The 20,983-nt window shown below is 61.3% G+C and overlaps 1 protein-coding gene across 6 annotated transcripts in view; it reads left to right on the top strand.

Annotated features, from left to right (window-relative positions):
- The window catches only part of VAV2 (vav guanine nucleotide exchange factor 2), a 165,608-nt gene that overhangs the window by 114,033 nt on the left and 30,592 nt on the right, over positions 1–20,983 (top strand). For 5 of the 6 annotated variants that reach the window (XR_006210454.1, XM_042964034.1, XM_042964032.1 and 2 more), the window contains exons 5-8: positions 8,702–8,804; positions 11,575–11,673; positions 13,640–13,708; positions 15,088–15,188. Coding sequence is in view for 5 of the 6 variants with exons in the window: in XM_042964034.1 (XP_042819968.1) it covers positions 8,702–8,804; positions 11,575–11,673; positions 13,640–13,708; positions 15,088–15,188 (372 nt within the window). In the remaining variant the exon portion in view is untranslated. The remainder of the gene's footprint in view (positions 1–8,701; positions 8,805–11,574; positions 11,674–13,639; positions 13,709–15,087; positions 15,189–20,983) is intronic. The other variant, XM_042964033.1, reaches the window with a different exon arrangement.

Here is a 20,983-nt window from a genome sequence, read left to right as displayed (position 1 = left end):
ATGCCTGACACAACGAATAGGCCTAACATCCTGGATCGCATCATAAAAAGTCCTGTCGTGTGGAGGTACCTGCTGTCCCCGATTACAAAACTGCATCCCGCAAAACCCAGCCTAGAGGTCACCTCCTCCAAGAAGCCACCCTGACTTTACTCGGCTGAATGAAGTCCTTCTTCCCTAGAAGATTAAAAACCACACCAGGATTTCTTTGCCACCGTGTTGTCGTGGCCTCCCCGTGTTTGTCCCCCACCCCTGGAAGCGAGCTCCCCTTCAAGGGCGGGCAGCTTGACCTGAGCCCTGCACGCTGGCACAGAGAACGTGCTGGGTGGTAGTGGGGGGTGGGGGGGTGGTCCCGAGCCTTTGCTCTTTCCGCTCTGGGGACCGGAGCGCAGTCCCCAAGTGCTAGGCCCTGGTCTTTCACAACACTGCAAAGTGGGGGGTCCTGCCCCCATTCTGCAGTTGAAGAGATGAAGGCTCAGAGAGGGTAGGTGACTTGGCTGTGGTCACACAGCACACTTGACATGAGCAAAGTGGGGATTGAAACCCTGAGCCATGTGCTGCTGTGGCCCAGGACCTTCCTCTGGCTTCCCCTTATGACCCAGCTCAGGGGGTGGGGATGCTTTTGTATCCCTGGAAAAGAGAGAGAGCTTCGGTCGAGAGCACGGTGCTGGTGAACTGGGCTTCCCCTGGGAGCCTGGGAGCCGTGGTCTCGTCTTCGTGTGCTCCTACGTGGCTTGGCAACCTTGGGGGACTGTCTCGCCCTCTCTGGGCCCTGGCTTCCCCACCTGTGGGAACGGCAGCGTCTCCCACGCAGGTTGGGGTGAGGGTCTGCCGAAGGCGCGCAGGCCGCCTTCCTCGTGTGGGAGCAGCGTCTGGTCCCTTGTCTGTCTGTCTGTCTGTCCCTACAAGCAGCCGTGCAGCCCACAGCTCGGAGGCCCCCTCTCTCTGCTGCCCGGCGCAAACCGGGGTCAGGAAGTGTCCGATTCGATTTCCAAGTAACAAGTTCAGGATGGCTCGGGATCCCTGCTTCCCAGCATCAGACCGCCCGGGGCTGGCGCACCTCCGCGCCTGTCAGCAGTGTTTTATGTCCGCGTAAACACCGCGGGCTCGCCCGGGGCGGATGGCGGAGAGTTTGTTCGCCGTTCTTTGATTTTCCTCAGGCGGCGGGGGCGGCGGGGGCCTCTCGGAGCAGCTGACTTTCTGTAACAAAATCGGGGCGGGCGGGCCGGGCTTTGGGGGCCAGACCCCGGGGTCTGAGGCGGGAGGGGCCGCGCGGGCCATTGTGAGGACGAAAATAATTGCCGGGATTTAGCATCTGTCAGAGCAGCTGCCCGCTGGAAAACTGCAGAGCAAAAAGATGGGGGGAGGGGAGAGGGGAGACAGGGAGGGGGCAGGGGGTGCAGGTCACTGGCCCCGGGGGGGTGGGGGCCGGGGAGGCCGAGGGGAACCGGGCAGGTCTCTCTGGGGCGTGGGGCCCCGAGGCTCACCTGCCCTTTCCGACTTGGTCCAGGATCTCCCCCCACCCGCCCCGTTCACACCGTCCTTGGGCTCGCTCGTAGGTGCGGGGGCAGAGAAGGGCCATCTCTGAAACCCGTGAGGCCCAGGTCAGCACTGATGCCTGGGGTCTGGACCCCCCGCCTCTGTGTTTCAAAACCTGGGCGTATTTAATGCCCATGGCGTCTGTTCGTTGAGTGCGGGCCCCTGTGCTGAATATGGGCCCGTCCAACCTCCCCTCCCACCTCCTGCAGAGGCAGGCAGGCCGCAGCCACCGCTTACCGAGCACCGGCTGGATGCTAGGCCTCAGCTAGCCATTTGCATCGTGGTTGATCCTTCCAACGAGGGGTTGGGGTTATTCCTACTTCACAGATGGGGAAACTGAGGCTTAGGCTCTCCTGCCCAGAGTGACAGAGCCAGGCAGGGCTGAGCATCCAGCTGGGACTCGCCTGACTGCTTCACCTCGGGGTCGGGGAGGGGGTGTGTGGAGGGGGGACTAGTGAGAGTCAAGTTCCCAACTTGAGTAGGGAGACCTGGTGTGCATCTGTCTGGCCTGAGGAGGTGGGGACCTGTTGGCTCTTGTCCAGTGCTGATCGAGTGCTGTTAGCCACACGGTCCGGCGTGACAGGGACGCTGAGTTTGTCCATGAAGTGTAGCCTCTGGTGACTTACAACCTCCACAAGGTACGTCTCTGTTGGCCCGAGGGGCTGATGCACAGAGAATTAAGGTACAGTCGGAACCCAAGCCAATCAGAGCTCGGTGGAATGGCCCTCTGCTGAGGCACAAGACGCTTCCGGGTTTTGCAGGACTGGGGGCGGTTGGGCTGGGGCTGGGTCAAGTGCTCCGGGCCCAGGTGGGAGGTCCCCTCCCCCGTGGGACCGTGTGCAGGCCCTGGGTCATAGCCAGACACTCAGGGAGCGGTGTCACCAGAGAACAGAGGCCAGGGTCCTCCCTCGGGTGGCTCTGCGTGCCGGACACTCAGACACTCGGGGGACCTTCCGCCCCCCATTCCCCAACCCCCCATCTGTCGTTTCCTTTTCCTCCCCTCCGACAGCCACGGCCGTCAGGTGCACTGGGCCCAGCTGGTCATGACATAAACGAATCTGTTTCAACAGATGCCTGAGACTCGTAATCTGGCCCCTACCCTGTTCAGGAAGCTCACTCTTGGAGACGATGCCTTTGCTAAAAACCAAAGTGATGGTGGGATGTCCGTGCCAGCGTTGGCCAGAGGAACTGAACTGTTGGGATCCAGAGCTTGTCACCCCTACTGTATTCTAGAAGCATCTGTATGTCAGACATGACTGCTGCCCTGTCAGTCTCCCCACCTGGACCGTGAGATCCACGGCGTAGAGTTGATGCCTTCGTCGAGTTGCTGGCACAGAATCGGTCTTAGGATAGGTATTGATTTAACCAATCGAACCTGATAGGTGTTTTCTCTTAGTTGCCGAGTTAAACGAATGTTTGATTTTGTACTTTCATAATCGTTTAAGGTTTATTTACGTAATTTCTGTACCCAACATGGGGCTCGAACTCGTGACCCCGAGATCAAGAACCACGTGCTCTGCCGACTGAGCCAGCCGGGTGCCCTCATCACATTGTATTAAGAAGAAACCCTCTCTCCACTTTGCTGTTTTGTGTATTCCCCTCCCTTCTCCCATAACATGGAGCGTGCTTGAAGTGTCATTCTAATGCCGCTATTTTGTGGTTTCAGATAATATGCACGGACCTTCATTGGCCTGCATTAAACAGTGTTTGGGAGAGTGTTTTCATAAGTGAAAGGAAGGTAAATGTAGAAAGCGTGGGGTTGTGAGTGGTCTACGGACGTAGGACGAGGACCCTTTGAGGAGGGGAAACGGAGGCCAGTATAGTCGGGTGACCGACAAGTCACTTCCCCAGTCTTCAGCAGGCTTTGGGTAACAGACATTTTGCACAGCGGAGACAAGGGACGGTGTCTGCATTTTTTAGATCTTTCTGTCGCAAGTTAAGACACAAGTGTACAACTCTTCGTCTCAGGTTTCCAGGGGCCTGTTTTCAGCCACAGGGCCCTGAGTGAATCAGAAGAGGTGAATGGGAAAGGGTGTGGAAAGAGGGGTCCCCATATGAATGAATGCTCCTTGTCTTGGTTGATTTTGAGAAAGGAAACAGGCTGAGAACCTGGTGGTGGCCACGTGTTGGGGTGACCGCCCTGGGTGTATTCCCAGGGCCCTAGTCTGTGCCATCTTGTCCCTTCTGAATACAGGGAAGTAACTGTGTCCCGTCACGCTCCCCTGGAGGAACCCCAGGTTCTTCAAGGCGCGCACACTGTGGGAGGGAACGGGGAGCCTGTAGCCTTTGCCCAAGGGTGCTTCCCGGTCCAAGTAGAAAGCTGCAGTCAGGCCGGCTTAAGGTGTGAGAGGAAAGACATGGACGCTGGTAGAGTAGCCAGAAAATTAGGAGGAAAATGCTGGAAGGGAGGGACCCAGGAGAAAAGGAGCCCCAAGCCGCCAAATCTAATAATCCGCCGAAAGCCTTAGCTGGCCATTAAATCTCATCACACAAGAAAGACCCTGAGGTTTCCAGTAAAAAAGAAGGAAAGAAAGAAAGAAAAATGCAGCAGCCAGAAGCTGAATTCAGCAGCCATTTGGGCTGGCTGCTCACTGCTCACTGCTTGGGAAGACAGAGTTTGAAGTGTGAGTCCGGTTAACTGTCTGCTAGAACATGTATTGATTGGTGGGAACAATGGAACCTCCGTAATGGGTCATCGGTCAGGTCTGATGTCCAATAAAAAGTCCTCAGACTTGTGAAGAAACAGACAAGAGTCATATTCAGGAAGAAAAAGTCAACGCTGAGATGACTCTGATGTTACCATTAGCAGTTTTGTAAACATGGTCAGGAACTTCGAGGAAAATATGTGCCAAATGAATGAACAGATGGGGAGCCTCAGCAGAGAAATAGACAGCCCTATGAAAAGGGCCAAGTGGAAACGTTAAAACTGAAAAGCATGATCGCTGAAATGAACGATCCGTGGATCCGCTTTAACAGAAAATGGCAGATGGCAGAGGAGGGAGTCACCGACTGCGAGATCGTTTGGTAGAAGTAATACACTCTAAGCAACAGAGAAAAGAAGGGTCCAACGCAGGTGTAACTGGAGTCCTAGGAGAAGAGAAAGAGAATGAGGCAGGAAAAGAAGTTGACAAAAACCTAAGAAATGGCAGTGTATATACCATGTTCATGGATCGGAAGAGTATGTTGTTAAGATGCTTGTCTTCCCAGGGGGCTTTTTGTGTGTGTGTGTGGTTTTGTTTTTGTTTGTTTTTAAATTTTTTTTGGCAAGATGATTGTAAAGTTTATACAGAAATACAGAGGACCTTAGAATAGCCTTAAACAATCTCATAAAAGAACAAAGCTAGGAACTTAAACCACCTGGTTTCAAGACTTTCTATAAAAAAAAAAAAAGTAATCAAAACAGAGTGCTATCGCCATAAGCACAGGTGAATAGGTTGATGGGATAGATTATAAAATTCCAAAGTAGACCCACACTCATGTGGTCAGTTGGCCTTGGTCAAAGGAATCCAGTGGGAAGAAGAAAGTTTTCAACAAATTGTCCTGAAAACTCCCGGGTATCCCTGAAGAGAAATGGACCTCAATTTCTACCCGATGCCATACATGAAAATCTGAGCCGGATCAGAGGTCTGTAAGCGTAAGCACTGAAATTATATAGCTCTTAGAAGAAAATATAAGCTTTGCAGCTTAGAAGACAAAGATTTTGGAGCACCTGGGTGGCTCGGTCAGTGAAGCGCCCAACTTCGGCTCAGGTCATGATCTCACAGTTCATGAGTTCAAGCCCCGCGTCGGGCTCAGTGCTGACAGCTGAGAGCCTGGAGCCTGATTCAGGTTCTGTGTCTCCCTCTCTCTCTGCCCCTCCCCGGCTTGCACTCTGTCTCTCTCTCTCTCTCTCTCTCTCAAAAATAAACATTAAAAAAATTTTTTTTAAAAGTTGGAGGCAACCCAAGCGTTCATCGAAAGGTGGATGGAGGACAAGTTGTAGGTTGTTCATACAGGGGCTGGTACTCAGCAATGAACAGGAATGAGCCTCTGTATGGATGAATCCTCAGACGTGACGACGGTGGCGAAGAAGCCAGACACAAAAGTGATCCTAACACAGGATGCCAAGGATGTCCAGTTCGAGAACAGGAAAGGCTAGTCTTTGGGGAAGAGTAGTCTGAAGGGTGGTCACGGGGAAAGAGGAGGGGACTGATCAGGAAGAGGAGGAACTTTCCGGGGCAGATGAGAACGTTCTATAAAGGGACGGGTGTGAGTTACACGGCGGTATCCATTTGTCACAGGGTGTGGTGAGCGTGCATCTTGATCTGTGGAAGCCGTAGCAAAAACCCGGTGGAAAGCCGTTGTGGGGCGTTGCGGCCATGCCTGAAACACGGCAGTGCTCTGTGGACGTGGGGTGTGCCTGGGCGGGCGAGTGAGCTCAGGCTTGCGGGAGGTGCCAGGGGAGAGAGGGGCGGAGAAACACGTTTTCCGGGACCCAGCTGCGCAAAGCATCTTCAGGTTCAGCCTGTGCAGGAAGCTTCCCCAGCCCTCACCATCCTTTTTCCCCTTAGAACGCTACCGCTCATCTTAGGGCTCATAACGGGGCTGGCGCCTACTTCACTTTGAGATCCGTAGATCCGCCCTCGTTTTCCTCTGAATGCGCCTCAGTGCCGACTCCAGAGCTTGGTATGTCATCAGTCACTCGGTGAAAGAAAGTGTGGTGACCGGTCCACCTGGCCGGGAGGCAGCACAACGCGACGATGGCCTCCAGAAGATCCCGAAGGTCTTGGCAAGGTCCCCGGCGCCATGCACCCTGGCTCACTCGTCTCTGCCACAGAGAGCCCTGGGCTCGTTGGCGAAAGCGAAGAAATTGCGTCTGGAGCTCGGGTTGTGGCTGATCTGAGGTGGGACTGCGCCGAGGTCTTCCCTTCTGAGCGGGTGGGACAGAGAGTCCAGGGGTCCGTTAGGATGTCCCCCTCAAACGTGGGCCGAGGAGGAGGAGCCCTGTGCTGACAGCTGGCTGTCCCTGAACCAGGTGACCTCGAGGCCCCTCTCCAGGCCTGTTTTCAGTCTTTGTTATCGTTGCATCAGCACTTAGCTTATTTAACTGTCACGGTCCCCCCACCCCCTTCCCCCAGCCCATCAGAGCAGAGCTGAGGTCTGTCTCCAGACGGCATGGAGGGCCTCAGCTGCCTTTGAACTTGTCTAATTTAGCAGCCCACGAGCTTCCCTGTCTCCGCTCTGTTCCACGCCGTCAGAATTCCCGACAGTGGCTTTGTCACCAGCCTCGCTCTGCTGTGCAACAAACATCTGGGGTGGTGGGCACCCGCCAAAGAGAACCCGGGCAGGCACTTGCCTGGACACCCAGTAACCTGGCGGGCACAGCTGCCCGAGCTGTTTCCTTTGGGGACAGAGTCTGGAGAGGCACGGGAGGTGATTTGTGTCTCCGCGAGGGGCCCTTCCCCGGGCCCACCCAGGGCAATGGGCCTCGGAGTCGGTGGGTTCTCACCCGTGAGTCGCAAGCACCCTTCCCGGCTTTGCTCCCTGCTGGTTCCAAGCAGGGCCTCTGTCACCGTCTGGGCACCGTGCTGCCGCGTGAGGCCTCGGGACAGCCATCCAGACCCACACAGGGGTCGGCAGGGCGGGGCGGGGGAGGGGGTGGCGCGGGTGCAGGGAGGCTACGCCTGGGCGAACCCTCCCCTCCCAGCGTGCTGCGGGGCCTCAGGGTGTGTCTGTCATCTGTGAAATGGCCATGGTGTTCTCTGTCTCCCAGGGTTTGTGAGGTTAAAAAGCATAAATGCTTTTCAAGGGCCTCGCAGGGCTCACCAGGGGGCAGGTGTCTGTTGGTGTAGTTAACGAGTCTGTTAGCTGGTCTAGCCCCAAGTGACCTGTCCCCGGCCAGCTCCTTCCCCGGCGTATGGGCTGCTCGTGGGACCCTCGTCTAGTCCGGAGCTGATTCACGGCCCCCCCGGGCCCCCCAGAGGGAAGCCCAGACGTGTGGGCCTGGTCGTGCTCAGTCTCAGGGGGAGGTACCCGGGTCTTTGGCTCCAGAGGCCTTTCCTGAATACAGGCGCTGCCTCCCTAACTCCCAGCCTGTCCGATGACAGCTAATATTCACAAGCTGGGTTTGAGACCTGGCGAGCCGCCGGGTGTCATTTCTGCTGTCTCTGTCCCCCGCCGTTGTCTCTGTCGCCTTGAATTCTGGCCGCCCGGTGCCGTGGGGGAGGAGAGGTGCTTTACTGGGTCTCTGTGCCTTCCGGAAGCCAACTTTGCCAGGTGCCGCTCTGAGCCCAGGCTCTGAGTCTCCGGTGTCGGGCTTCCAGGGCGAGCTGGCCTGTGAACACGACCTGCCCCGAGGACGGGCCCCACGGCAGCCGACGGAAGGGCCGGTCAGCTCTGGGCCCGGGACAGAGTGACCCGCCGCACGTGGTTGGACCGGCTCGTTTGCCGATGCGTGAACACCTACCGCCTGTTAGGAAGGGCGACCCGACGGGGTTAAGCAGTTGGGTTTTGTCCAGGGAAGAGATAGGTTCACCCTCAGGCACTTACAAGATAACGGGAGCTGCAGCGGGAGGGATGTACCTCGTATGAGAGGAGGGTGGGGGGTGGGTCCTGGGTCACAGACGGGGCTGGGAATCCCCGGAGGCCTCCTGGAGGAGGTGTCCCATGACCTGAGTCGGGGAGGTGGGGGAGGTGGGGGAGGACAGCTTGTTAGAGGGGAATCAGAGCATGGTCGTGCACTGAAACGAAGTTCGGTCGCATTATAAAGCGAGTCGTGGCTTCCTGGCACTCGTTCGGGAAGCTGCACCCCAAACTCCGTGTCCGTCTCCACTCGCTCTGCTTCCACACCCCCTGGTAGGTGCGAGCTCTGCTCCTTGACCCCCACACCTGGGCTGACCCGGGGAGAGGCCCCAGCGCAGGGCACTGCGGGTGACGAGCCACGCGAGAATTCCCCTTCAGGCAGTGACTCACCCCGGGCCTCTGGCAAGGGTCCCCAGCACTGACCAAAGGGTGGAGCAGTTGGGGTGTGATCACGGTAGGTCCTTCTAGAAGAATGGCAGGCACGGCACGAGGGGATGCTCTCTGTGCTGCCTGGTTCAAACTCTGAGAAACCCCGGGGAGGCCCCCTGCACCGCGTCCCCGGAACCTGCCTTCCACCCGTCTGACCCGCTTCTCTCCCGCGCAGCGAGCATGACCTGGGGGAAGACATCTATGACTGTGTCCCGTGCGAAGATGAGGGCGACGACATCTACGAGGACATCATCAAGGTGGAGGTACAGCAGCCCATGGTAAGCCGTCCGTCGCCCACAGCCCAGCCCCCTCTCTCAGCGCTCCCAGCTACCGGGGTCGGGCGGGGTCACTGCGGGAGCCCCAGAGACCTCTCGGCCCCCGCGGGGTTCCTCCCCTTCCTTGGGCCCAGTCCTGCCTCCGGAACGTTCTAGGAGACCGGGGTGTGACCCCCACTGCCACTGAGCCCCCGCCACCCCTCCCGGAGGCGCTGTCGCGGAGTTCTCCCAGAGGTGTGCAGGATTCCAAGTCCTTCCTGCCTGGGGAGTCTGAGCATGGCGACTGGATGCTCAGACGTGCACAGCGCGCCTCATTTTCCGCCTTTGTGCGGAGAGCGAGGAGACCGCCACTGGCTCAATTAGCCAGCTGTGCGTCTTTTATGTGGGAGGATATTTATTTCCGACCGGCGCTGGCGAGCACTTTCTCGGACACCAGTGTGCTGCAGGGCAGATTTATTGCCAGCAGCTGCTGTGTGGAGGGTGGGGGTCCCGCAGGGATGGGGGTGGGGGGGGCCCTGGAGGGGACAGCCGCAACCCCCTGCGTCCCCGCACTCCCGGGGGCTGGTCGAGGTGCCAGTTGCCGACTGTGGAGGCTTTTTGATGCTTTCACTAAAGAAGTGGGAGGAATTTCTCAAAAGGCAGATTTCAGCGTTTTCCTCCAGTGTGGGAGTGACCAGTTGGTGGCGGGGGCGGGGGCACGAAGCGGGGGCGACGGCTCCCCTCCAAGGCCTTTCAGAGAGGCCTTTCCCACACTGGGGGCGCCTGCCCTCCCCCGGCCTCACGCCAGGAGAGGCAGAGAAGCGTGGCTGCGGCCCTCACAGCCCCCAAACTCTGCTCTTCAGAAAGGGTTTCTCATTCTGTCCCTGGAGGGTCTGAAGTGTCCCCGTCTTTACCAGGGGTCTCTCTCTGTGACCCCGGGTCTGCCCAGGGCCAATTCTGCCCTCCCCGCCCCCCCCCACAGCCTTGCAGTGGGGCGGCTCTGCCCCTGAGCCTTCCCGGGAGGTCAGTCACGGGGCTGGAAGGCCAAGCCGTTGCCCCGCTGACGGACGTCCTCTGCCTTGCCTAGAAGCCGAGCCGGCATTCTGGGTCTGGGGCCAGCTCACTCCCAAGCCCTTAGAAGTCCAGCGTCCTGTGGGTAACGCGGGAGCAGTGAATGCAAAGGCCCTTGCCCTTGGCTGGAGGATCCCCTGCCTTCGGGCCGGAGACGCCCCTGAGAGGCCCCCGAGCGGGCAGTCCCCAGAGCCTGCTGCTGTCCCTGGTCCTGAAGCACACTTGGCCGGACCCTGGCTGTTTGCAGGACCCGCGGGGGGCTGTGAGGGGACAAGCTGGCGTCCCACCTGCCCTACTCCGTTTAGTGTCCGAACAGCGCTCCGTGCTGCTGCCCTCGAGCTGTCCTGTCGATCTGGCAGGGCGGGCCTCCTGCCCGTCCTCTGAGATAAAACAGCTGGCTTTATTTCCTCCCCGGTCACGTCTGGAGCTGTCCGAACAGTTTAAGTGGAAGGTAGACGGAGACCTTTCCAAAGGAAGATAAAGCCAAGGGATGGCAGGTGTCGCTCCCCACACGTGAGGGAGACCCTGGCGACATGCTGGGTCCCCGTGCTGTCCCTCGCCACCCGGCCAGGCTCCTGCTGGAGCGGGCGGGCGGTTGTGATGTGTCCCTGGGGCTCTTGGCTTGCCCCCACCTCCCGAGTAGGGCCCGGATAACGAGCACTGCTAACTGGTTCTGTCTGTGGTTTGTTTCCTCCATGCGTTCAGATCAGATACATGCAGGTAAGTGGCAGGTGGAGGGGGACCCGGGGTAAGTTCTGCCAGCACCGTCTTCCCCCACCTTTCGGGGAAGGTCTCAGACCTCTTGGGAAAAGCCTCCCTGTCCCCAGGGAGATGCTATCAGGCACTACACTTTTGTACCTAGTTTTAGGGGATCGTGGGCCCCCAACATCCCCCTGAAGCCCCTACGTTAGCAGTGTAGCACCCGGACAGTGGGCTCGGGAAGAAGCCCCTGGGTGATGAAGGACGATGGCGTAAGGGCAGATATGAGTCCAAATGGCATGTCACGTGGCCCAGCACCGTTTCCCCAGAGCCTCACTTAGGGACAGATCTGGCCCTCTCAGCCTAAAAGAACGTAACGGGGGGTGTCTGGAAATCCACGGCTGCCTCTGAACAGTTCCCCCACCTGCGGGCTCTACCCGCTGTGGCCACACGGTCTCCTGGTCAATCCCGCCTCTGGCCACATCCCCCCCCATAGGAGCTGGGGAGCAGGCTCTGCCCCGAAACGTGTCCCAGTGACCCCTGCAATGAGCTGTTCCCTCACTACCCCGAGTGGAGCCCAGGGGACACTGGGAAGGCCCAGGCCTGCAGGGCATTGGCATCTTTGTCAGAGGCCCTCGCAGGTCGCTCAGCTGGTGGGCATGGGTCCTCGGAGCTGGTCAGAGCCTTTCCCTGTGCACAGAGTGGGTGCTTTAAGCCATGCCACGCCCACTGTATATGCTGGGGGGGCTGGAGCGTGCTTGGTCTGCTAGGATTCACAGAGGGCAGCGGGAGCCCAGACTCTACAAGGCCCTGTGCCTTCCCTGAGCTGTCGCCAGCCCCCAGGCACATGCCCATCCCTTCCCTGTGCCTCAGTTTCCCCATCTGCAAACAGGAGGGGAAGGACTCGGGCCCCCTTCTGTCTCCTGTGCGGCCCCTCCGTTTCCCACTTGGCGGCCAGGCCTCGGCGGTCTGCAGGCAGTGGGCCCGGTGGGAACCCGGCTCACGTCTTGTGTCCTTCCTTTAGAAGATGGGCATGTCCGAGGACGACAAGAGAAACTGCTGCCTGCTGGAGATTCAGGAGACCGAGGCCAAGTACTACCGGACCCTGGAGGACATTGAGAAGGTGGGTATGGGCCTTGGTGCCGTCCTGGGACCGCCGGTCCCCTGGGGCGGTGCTGTCCCCAGGCAGGGACACAGGGCAGCAGTGACAGGTGCAGAGGCTTCGTGGCCCTCTCGGCTTTGCCGTCAGGCACCCCTTGGGCTCTGCTCCCCACCCAGGCCAGTGTCCTCGTCGGCTGTCACCCTTGTCCCTGATCCCACCTCCCACCCCTCGGCCCTGGACCACCCCGAACTGGTCTCTGCTGCTCTTCCTGGCCTAAACTGGGTATCGTTACAGCTTCTGTTCCCAATTGCACTGGGCTAACCTCCTTCTGTGTACTCTTTCATGCAGACTCAGCGCTAGGTTAAGTGCTTTCTGTATTCCTTCTCACCCAAGACATTCTCTGTGAGATCCCACTCTGTGAGCTGGGATCACAGCAAGGCCACCTCATAGATGGCTGTGCGTGTCCTGCCCCTGGGGCATGGTCAGGCCCACTGATGGGAGCCTGCAGAGCCCCCATGGTGCACCCTGTGCTCCCCTGAATGGCTGGTCAGTCGTCTCTCCCCGGCTGGCCCCCTGAGCTCCCAGAGGACCACGGATGGGCCTCCTCCTTCCCCCCGCCCTGCTCTGGCCTCCCGTGCACGCTGGCTCAGTGACATTTCCCTGTCTCTTGAAGGTCCTTGTTGCCAGCTGCTGGTGCTTACTGGGTGAACATCCAACATTGTTTAAGGGTCCTCTGTGGCTCTTTGCTTGCAGCGTAGGGCAAGTGTGGCCATGATGGCGGGGCCTCCAGCCGGGAGTCCTGCGATGCCCCTTGGCCCCAGGCCCCCGCCTCCAGCCTCAGCCAGGCCTGTGTGCCCGCCCTCCCACCCCACTGGCCACCGGCCTTGCCGCAAACACACCAGCCCCATCCCTGCTGCACGCCCTGGCCCCCACTCTCCATCGGCCCCTCCCCGGGCAGTCTACTCCCCCCGCCAGTCCCAGCTCCCAGGCCAGCTCGCTCCGGGGCCCTGCAGACCTCTGCAGTCCCTCCACACAGCCCAAGTCCTAAGCTGCGGCCGTCTGTCTCCACCCTGGGACATGGCCAGCCTTCGAGGGCAGGTGCTGCTGGTCCCAGGCCTGATGCACGTAGCGGGTTAAGCAGGGAGTGTGCTTGACCAGGGCACGCGGTGTACTGAGCACTTGGGGGGACAGTCACATTTTAATCTTCCCCTGGCCATCGAGGTCATTGTTGCTACCCCCACGTCCCACGCGAGAAAACCGAGTGCTAGCCCGTCCTCGGCACAGGGAAGAGGCTTGTGCAATTGGATGGTTCTCGCCTGCTCTGCACGGCGGCCGAGGAGGAGCCCAAGGGGCCAGGACCCCATGGGGAGAAAGGTGGCAGGTCCTGCGCCACAGGGCCTCTGGGACACCACCTGACGGTCTCCCCCGTGCGCATCTCCTCGGAGGCCAGGCCCGGAGGACTCCGGAGAACCACTCCCTGCCCCGGCGGGGCTTCCGGGTCAGGGAGTATCTCTTTTGATGGCAGGTTTAGGGCCGTACCTAGGCTCAGGTGGGAAGTGTGGCCCTGTCACTGTCCAGAGGTGTACCCACGAGTGATGTGCCCTCACCTCTCTGGCCTCCGTTCCCGGAAATGTCTCAAACAGCGGTAGCATCTCCCACCCTGGGTTGCAGCAGGGTTCAAGTCCAATCTGCTGGACGCCTTTGCCCGTGTGGTGGGCGTGGGTGCTTAGGCCAATCCCGCCCGCCCCTGCACATTCCCGTCCTGCCACCACCCTGCACAATGGAGCACACCCCCCCTAGGATGCACACATTCTCCAGCAACACTGCGCCAGGCCTGCATAACCGCCCCGCGGAGAACCCCCATCCCCTGGACCCTGGACCCTGGACCGTGGCGAGGTGGTCTGAGCCCCTCCCGTCAGTGGCTCTGGCCTCAAAGGGGGCTGGCCCCCTCCAGGCGAGCCGACGGTGATGGGCTTCTCTGTTCCAGAACTACATGGCCCCGCTGAGGCCGGTGCTGAGCCCGGCGGACATGACGGCCATCTTCATCAACCTGGAGGTAAGGGTCCGGGCCTGCGGCTCACCGTGTGCAGGCCCAGGTCTCCAACCAGCTCGGATGTCAGGCAGGCTCCAGCCCGACTGTCCCCATGGGTCCTGGAGAACTGCGTCCCTGCCAGCTGCATGGCTGGTCAGAACTACGGGTGTTTTTAGGACAGATGCGTAGGAGGGGAGTAGCCACCCTGCCCTCCGGGAACTTTGGTGCTCGGAGACCGGAGGACAAGGTTTCAGCAGAAACCTCTCTGTCAGCAGGGTGGGGAGGGTTGGCATGAGGCCCCAGAAGCTACACGTGGGTGGGTTTCGTCCAGGAATGCCCAGTGGGTGCAGCATGCCCCCAGCTGGTGCAGCGGCTCCTGCCTGGCTCCCTCAGCCCCTTATCACCTCAAGAGGTGGGTGCTGGTCTCCTGGTTGAGGCTGAGCCAGACTCCAGACTCGGGAGGCTCTAGCTCCCTGTGCCCCCTACTCAGAGTCTATCCTGCCTTGGGTGGTGGCCAGCACAAATGGCCGTGGACAGAATGGGAGCCTGGATTGGGGACCATGGGGAGCCCTGGGGGGGCAGAAGCCTGGATCAAAGGACGTGGGGAGCCCCAGGGGGCCAGGAGCCTAGATCAGGGGCCGTGGGGAGCCCCGGAGTGCTGGGAACTTGGATCGGGGGCTGTGGCAGCCCTGGGAGGCCAGGAGCCTGGGTCGGGGGCTGTGGAGAGCCTCGGGGTGCCGGGAACCTGGATCGGGGGCCATGGGGAACCCGGGGTGCAAGGAACTTGTATCAGGGGCCATGGGGAGCCCCAGGGGGCCAGGAGCCTAGATCGGGGGTCGTGGGGAGCCCCAGGGGGCCAGGAGGCTAGATCGGGGGCTGTGGGGAGCCCCGGGGTGCCGGGAACTTAGATCGGGGGCTGTGGCAGCCCTGGGAGGCCAGGAGCCTGGGTCGGGGGCTGTGGAGAGCCTCGGGGTGCCGGGAACCTGGATCGGGGGCCGTGGGGAGCCCTGAGCTGTTGCCTGCCGGTCGCCCAGCTGCTCTGAAACGTGGAGGAACACCTGTCCCCATGGAGGGACTCCGTCCCGCAGAACCTAAGATCAGGGCAGAGAGCCCCTCTGTCCCTGCACACAGCAAGACGGTACAAGGATGCTGAGTGGGAACAGCCCCCCGGGGGGGCCATCGCTGTCACTCTGGCACCAGGGCTTGTCCCCGGTGGGCCACCCTGTGTCTGAGTCGGCTGAGAGGTCCCTTCACACGTCTGGCACCACAGCACCTTCTAGTGTTTGCGTGGGGTGCACGCCCAGCGCCCGGGCCTCTCTAAGTTCTCCACCACGGCAGATGGGAACCGTTCTAGAGGGCGGCCTGGTGTGCCCGTTCACGCACCGACGGCTTTCTCTCCCCAGGACCTAATCAAAGTGCATCACAGCTTCCTGCGGGCCATTGACGTGTCCATGATGGCAGGGGGCAGCACTCTGGCCAAGGTCTTCCTGGACTTCAAGGAGAGGTGAGTGACAGGCCCGCCCCTCGCTGTCCGCGGGGCCTCGGGAGCGTCCGGGGCCTGCAGTTCCGGCCTGGGGACGGTCACAGGTGCCGGTACTCAGGTGGGAATCTCACGGCGAGGCCCTCGAGGCAGGTGGCTGTGCCCCTGTGAGCCCCTGTGAACCTCTGTCCTCACTGGGACACGGAGAGAGCTGCCCACCCTTCCCGCCGTCACAGCCTGGAGGGGCGACCTCCCCCAGCAGGGCCTCCCGAGGACTCCACCAGCTCCCTCTGCCTCTGTGCCTGGGGGTCTTGGTGGCTGGAGGCCATTCTCACCATCACGGTGCACCTGCTGCCTGCCAGGTCCTCCGGGAACCTGGCACCTGAGAGACTCTGCCCCTCGAGCTGCACGGGTGGCGGGTGGCAGCTGAACGACAGGACCCGAACCGGCCCCCGCAGGTCCGAGGAAGGGGCTTCCGGGCTCTGGGTGCCCAGGGGTGAGGCCAGTTCCCCGCTTCCTCGACGGTGTGTGTCACGGGGCCGGGACTTCCTAATCTGTCCCTGAGGGACGCTGATGGTGTCTGTGCCACGTGGTGCCCCGAGGGTAAACCGAGGCCAGGCCCGTCTCGCCGACGTGGCTTGTCTGTGGCCATTGAAGGGCTCCGGTGGCCGGGACCCGGCGGACAGGCGGGCGGGATGGCGGGGAGGCAGCAGCAGCTGTGGGCACGGGCACCCGGCCATCCTGGCCTCCGCCAGCCGCAGCCCCCAGCGTGGGGAGACGGGGCCCCGGACAGGCACGCGTAGGCCTGGGTCCTCCGATCGTGTGTCCGCGGCGTTGGGGCAAGTGCCCGTGAAGCCCGAGGGGGCAAAGATTCTGCCCGTCAGCCTCCGAGGCAGCATCTCTCCTCCCCTTGGCGCCCGCGGGGTCAGGCTGAGTCTAGACGCACAGACGGTGCCAGCCTCCCCACTGCCAGAAACATGCAGAATGTGGCTCCTCCCACCGTCCGGGCCCCTCGTCCGGAACCGGTATCGTCGGGGCAGGAGACTGGCAACTCGTTAGAAACCAGCGCAGGAACCTTCTCGAAGAATTACGTGGCTGTCGGGAGGCCTCCACGAACCTGTTTTGTTAAGCTTCTCTGCCTGTAAAACCCAGTGGATGGAAGAGTGTGGAGATGCCTTCCATGCCCCGAATGTCCTGCTGGAGCCCGGCAGGGGAGGACTGGGATTCTGGAAGCTTCTGTGGCTCTGCCGTCCCAGCGAAGGTCTCAGAGCCCGCCTTTCTTCCTGGAGCCCGGGCAGCGGCATCTTTAAAGCCGGGCACGAAACGAGATGATGCAAGGACTCAGCCGGATGCCCGGGGCTGCGGGAGCCCCAGAGGACTGTGTTCCAGTCTCTGAAGTCTCGGGAGGCCCATCGGGAGGCGGTGCCGTGGCTCCTGCCCCTCAGACTCTGGAGAAGGCGCCCCCAGCTTCTGTGCTCGCGGCTCCTCTGCCTGCCTGTCGTCCGAGCCACCTGGGAGCTTGTTAAGAACACCAATTCTGGGGTCCACTCTGCAGGGTCTGAGGGGGAGGCCCCAGGGCGGCTGGTGGGCACCCTGGGTCCACCTCGTCCTTATCTGCAGGGAGGTCCCCTGCAGCACCTGCCAGGTGGCGGTCAGCTCAGCTCACGTGTCCTCCTGGCCAGGCGGCCCATCCCAGGGCTGGATTCCGAGGCCTCTACGAGCCCCTGAAGTGGCTTCCCCTGCGTGCTCTGTGGCTCCGGGCAGGGAGCTCTCTCCCCTCCGCACGGGCAGGGGTCCCCGAGCCTCCTTTCTAGGGGCCATGGGTGAGGCCCCAGGCAGGCACGAGGGAGCAGGCAGTGCCTGAGGATAGGTGGCAGATGTGGCCAGAGGGCGGATGTGCTTTTTCCAGGCACTGGCAGACATGGGCATGCTGGCAGGCCCCGGGGTGGGGGACAGGCGGCTCCCTTACCCGCCCCCTGCCCCCAGCAATGCTTTCTTCTCACCTGGCTACAAGCCTGTGTGCCAGGGAAGCCAACTCAGACCCGACCCTCCTCCTCACGGGTGGGTGGGGAGGCCACGGACCTGCTGGACCAGGCCTCTGAGACCTGTGGAGCCACCCCCAGGCCGAGTGGCCAAGAGACAGACCGCCCTTCCCCAGGAACCCCCTCCGGCCCAAGAGCCTGCCCCACGGTGTTTGCCCTTTACAAGGCTGCCGTCCTCTGTGCTCAGCTTTGGGCCTCACAGGGCTCTCGGGCCTCGTTTCTGCCGGGATGACCGTTGTTTCTACGGCCAGAGCGGCTGCAGGGACTGGATCGTGTTCCGGCACCGGGAGCTCGGCAGATGGGCTCTCTGTCACCGCCCAGCAAGGCTTTGGAGGCCAGGCCCTGGAGTCTGGGTAGTTTGGGGAGGGGGCGGGCTGCGTCTCATCAGAGCTCGTTTTCCAGCCCTCGTGATCTGTCCCGGCGTCGATCTTTTCTGCCCCTTCGCCTCCTCGTCTCTGAGTCAACACCTGAGGTCCTGACGTGCGATTCGGCGAGCATTTATAGAGTGCCTGCTGTGTACCAGACGGGACAGGCTCTGCTCTCACTGGGCGGGGAGGTCAGGAAGCAAGTTCACAGGCAAAGGACTTGAGAGCACGGGGAAAGGGAGAGGGTGGGGGCAGTAGGGGCTCGTAGCAGACGAGGGGGCGCTGAGGACCTGGCGAGAGCCCACCACCCCTGAGGTGGGGGCAGGGTGGGGGCAAAGCCGCAGGGAAGGCCCCGGGAGAGGCAGGAGCGGCTGTTTGGGAACTGGCAAGAGGCCGGAGGAGCAGGACTGAAGTGAGCAAAGCAGAAGTGACCACTGTCCAAGGAGTGACTTGTGGCTTCTGCAAGAGCCTAGAAGATCAAGATAGGGATTTAGATTTTACTTATTTATTTTTTTTTACAAGGGCAGGAAGAAGCCCCTGAGGAATTTTAGTGGCAAGATCCTGGCAGCTCATCACGGATAAAGGAGGGACTAGCGTCCAAAGTGGCAGAGGACAATCCCCTCCCTCTTTTTGGAGCGAATACTTCTGTGCATACAGCCTTAGTCCTCAGACAAAGCAGATGTTCCTCTTAGCCTTGCCTTGTGGACCTGAGGGGACAAGTCCCACACAGTGGGACCTGGGCCTTGGGAAGGGTTTGCATTTTGCAGATGCGGATGGAACAGAGAGCCACGTGGTTTATCTGTGGCTGGGGGTGGCCAAGCCAGGTCAGTGGGGCAGGACTACAAAGGGAACCAGCCACAGCGAGTTCGTGTCCCGGAGAGAAGGCGAGGGTCTGGCTCTTAGGAGGAACTCTCTGGAGCTTTTTGCACAAGTGCTTTTCGAAGGAGCAGCCGTCAGAGTACGACTGACGGCGTCTCCACCCGCCCAGACCCGTGGGCGCTTCGAGAGAAAGGCTGGGCCGGAGGCGGGCGCCGGGTGCTTTGCACTCTGCGGTTTCTGGCTGCTCAGGGTGTTGGGCCGGGTCGCGCCGCTCTCTGGTTGTGGTTCCCGCCGCAGGTCTGGGTCTCGGGAGGCTGGGTGGCTCCTGTCGGTCTGTCAGCGCTTGCAGGGAGGGAGCCCGCCCAGGGCCGAGCTCCTCGAGCCCCCGCGGCAGGGCTGCCTGGGACCCTCCGACCCCGAGAGGCCTTTGCCCGCCTCCTGATCCTCCTTTCCCAGGCGGGGAGGTTGAGGGCGAGAGAGCATTGGCCACCACCTGGCCGTGGTCCCGACTCGTGCCTGTGTCTCCGGTGTATGCCCGGGAGTGCCACCTGTGTCCGGGACCTGCTCTGGCCTTGTCCCTGGGCACTGCGTCCCTGGGGTTCTGTGACAAGGGACGGAGTGACGCGGTCACCCGGGGGGCAGGTGAGGGTCCCCCTGATAGATGCATCTACTCCCCCTCCGTAGCGGGGTCCGAGTTGCACGTTCAGGAAGTTACGTGACGTAGCCCTCGAACAGAGAGACCCCAGCTCGTGTCAGATACCTACCGACCGGCGTGTGAGGCGCCCGTGCGCCGAGTCAGCGGGGAAAGAGGGCAGCACCGAGGCAGCGACGCCGGCCGCACACCGTTGGGGTGTCCTCTCCGACAGGGCGGCGAGCGTCTGCACCCCGGCAGTCTCCCGCCAGGCCACGGGGCGCCGCCTGGCCCGGGGCCCCGGTGGCCGAGGCCGGCTGCTGTTTCCAGGGGCCCCACGGAGCCCCTGAACCGTGAACGAAACCCCCGTGTGCGTGTTGCGTGACTTCCGAGCGTCGGATGGTTTTTCTCAGCAGCAGAGAGATGCTCGTGGTAAAAAGGAAGGCCTGTCAGCTTTCACTTCCTTAAGCGACTTCCTTCTGTAGGCCCAGAGCGTAAGGTCCGCGGCCCACGCCGCCCGGCACGGGGCAGGGCATAGACGCAGGCCAGAGATCTGAGTGCGTGTGGGGCGGAAATGGATTCTCGCAGTTTCACGGGGCCCAAATCCAGATGTGGGCGGGCGGCGCTCCCTCCGGAGGCTCGGGGGGGGCGGGGCCTTCCCCCCCTTCCAGCTGCTGGCGGCCCTGGGTGTCCCTTGGCTTGGGGCCTGCCCCTCCGGTCTCTGCTCTGTCCTCATGCGGCTTCTGGCCTATGAGGCCTCTTCTCTTCTCTCTGACAAGGACACTCTTCGGTGATGCTATCTTCTGCGTCCTTGCCGTAACTGCAAAGACCCGGTTTCCAGATACGCTCGCTTTCTGAGGCTCCAGGGCGCCTGCATTTCGGGGTCACTCTTCAGCCCGACAGGCCATCTCTGGTCGGTCAGCCGGGCCCTCCTGCGGCTCCCTTCCCATCCCGGGCCGCCCACCGGGTCGGCGGAGGTGAACGAGGGTACAGCCCCGGGGTAGCCTGGGACTCCGGGATGGGGGCCTGGGAGACTGGTCTGGGGGCCTCATGGATGCACTTTGGGGTCTTGCTGGGCCCCTTGAGAAGTCACGTCGCCTCTCAGAGCCTCAGGGCCGCTGTCTTACAAGTGGTGTTTCACGAGGACAGGCTGAGCTCGGGTGTCAGTGCCTCCCGTGGCCCGGCCTCTTTAGGTCCTTAAAGCTTTGCTCTCTTCCCTGCAGTGGCTCCCCTGCCCCCCCCGGAATCGGCTGCAGCTGCTGCACTGCCGATGGTCAGGCCCCTCGCAGCCAGGCGTAAGGCCTCTGGGCAGGCCAGGCCCCCGGGCTCAATGCTGCGGTGTGGGGACAAATGAGACCCATCTCTGGAGCTCAGAGCCGGTGCAGAGGGTAGATTCTCACTCGGCTTTGGACAGGCCTCTACCCAGAGGCTCCCTACCTGTCCCCTTGCTTTTCTGTCTCACCTCCCTGGACCCGGGGACAGGGTTGGGAGGGGAGAGGTCGCAGAGCTGGAAATGATGGGGCGGGGGTTTGAGGGATGAGTAGAGGTTCACTGGCTGGAGGAGGCCGGAGGAAGTGCAGTGTGTGGTCTGGGGATGAGAGGCGTGCTGTGAAAGCAGGGTTGGGACCCGCTCTGTCCACGACCTTGGGCCGGGATGAGCCCGGGGGGTTCTGAAGTTAAGGAGGGGAACCCATAGGGCTGGCTTGGCCCACCCAGAGCTGTGAGCACCCGGTGCTTAGGAGAGGCGGCTTCGCTGCCCACACAGACTTCCCTCCACGGGGGCAGCTGGGCCGTTGCCAGGTCTGCTCATTTAAAACAATCTGGCAGAAACCTTGGAGTCTCTAGCCACCCCCCCACCCCCCCACCCCCGCTTCCAGAAATGATGCGTTTTAATCAACTTTTGTACTAGAATTCTCAATTCAATAACCGGCTCATGTAAGTGGAAACCAGGGCTCAGGTTCT

Source organism: Panthera tigris, chromosome D4 (genome assembly GCF_018350195.1).
Source record: "Panthera tigris isolate Pti1 chromosome D4, P.tigris_Pti1_mat1.1, whole genome shotgun sequence".
Taxonomy (NCBI): domain Eukaryota; kingdom Metazoa; phylum Chordata; class Mammalia; order Carnivora; family Felidae; genus Panthera; species Panthera tigris.
This window is presented reverse-complemented; position numbering and strand designations above follow the sequence as displayed.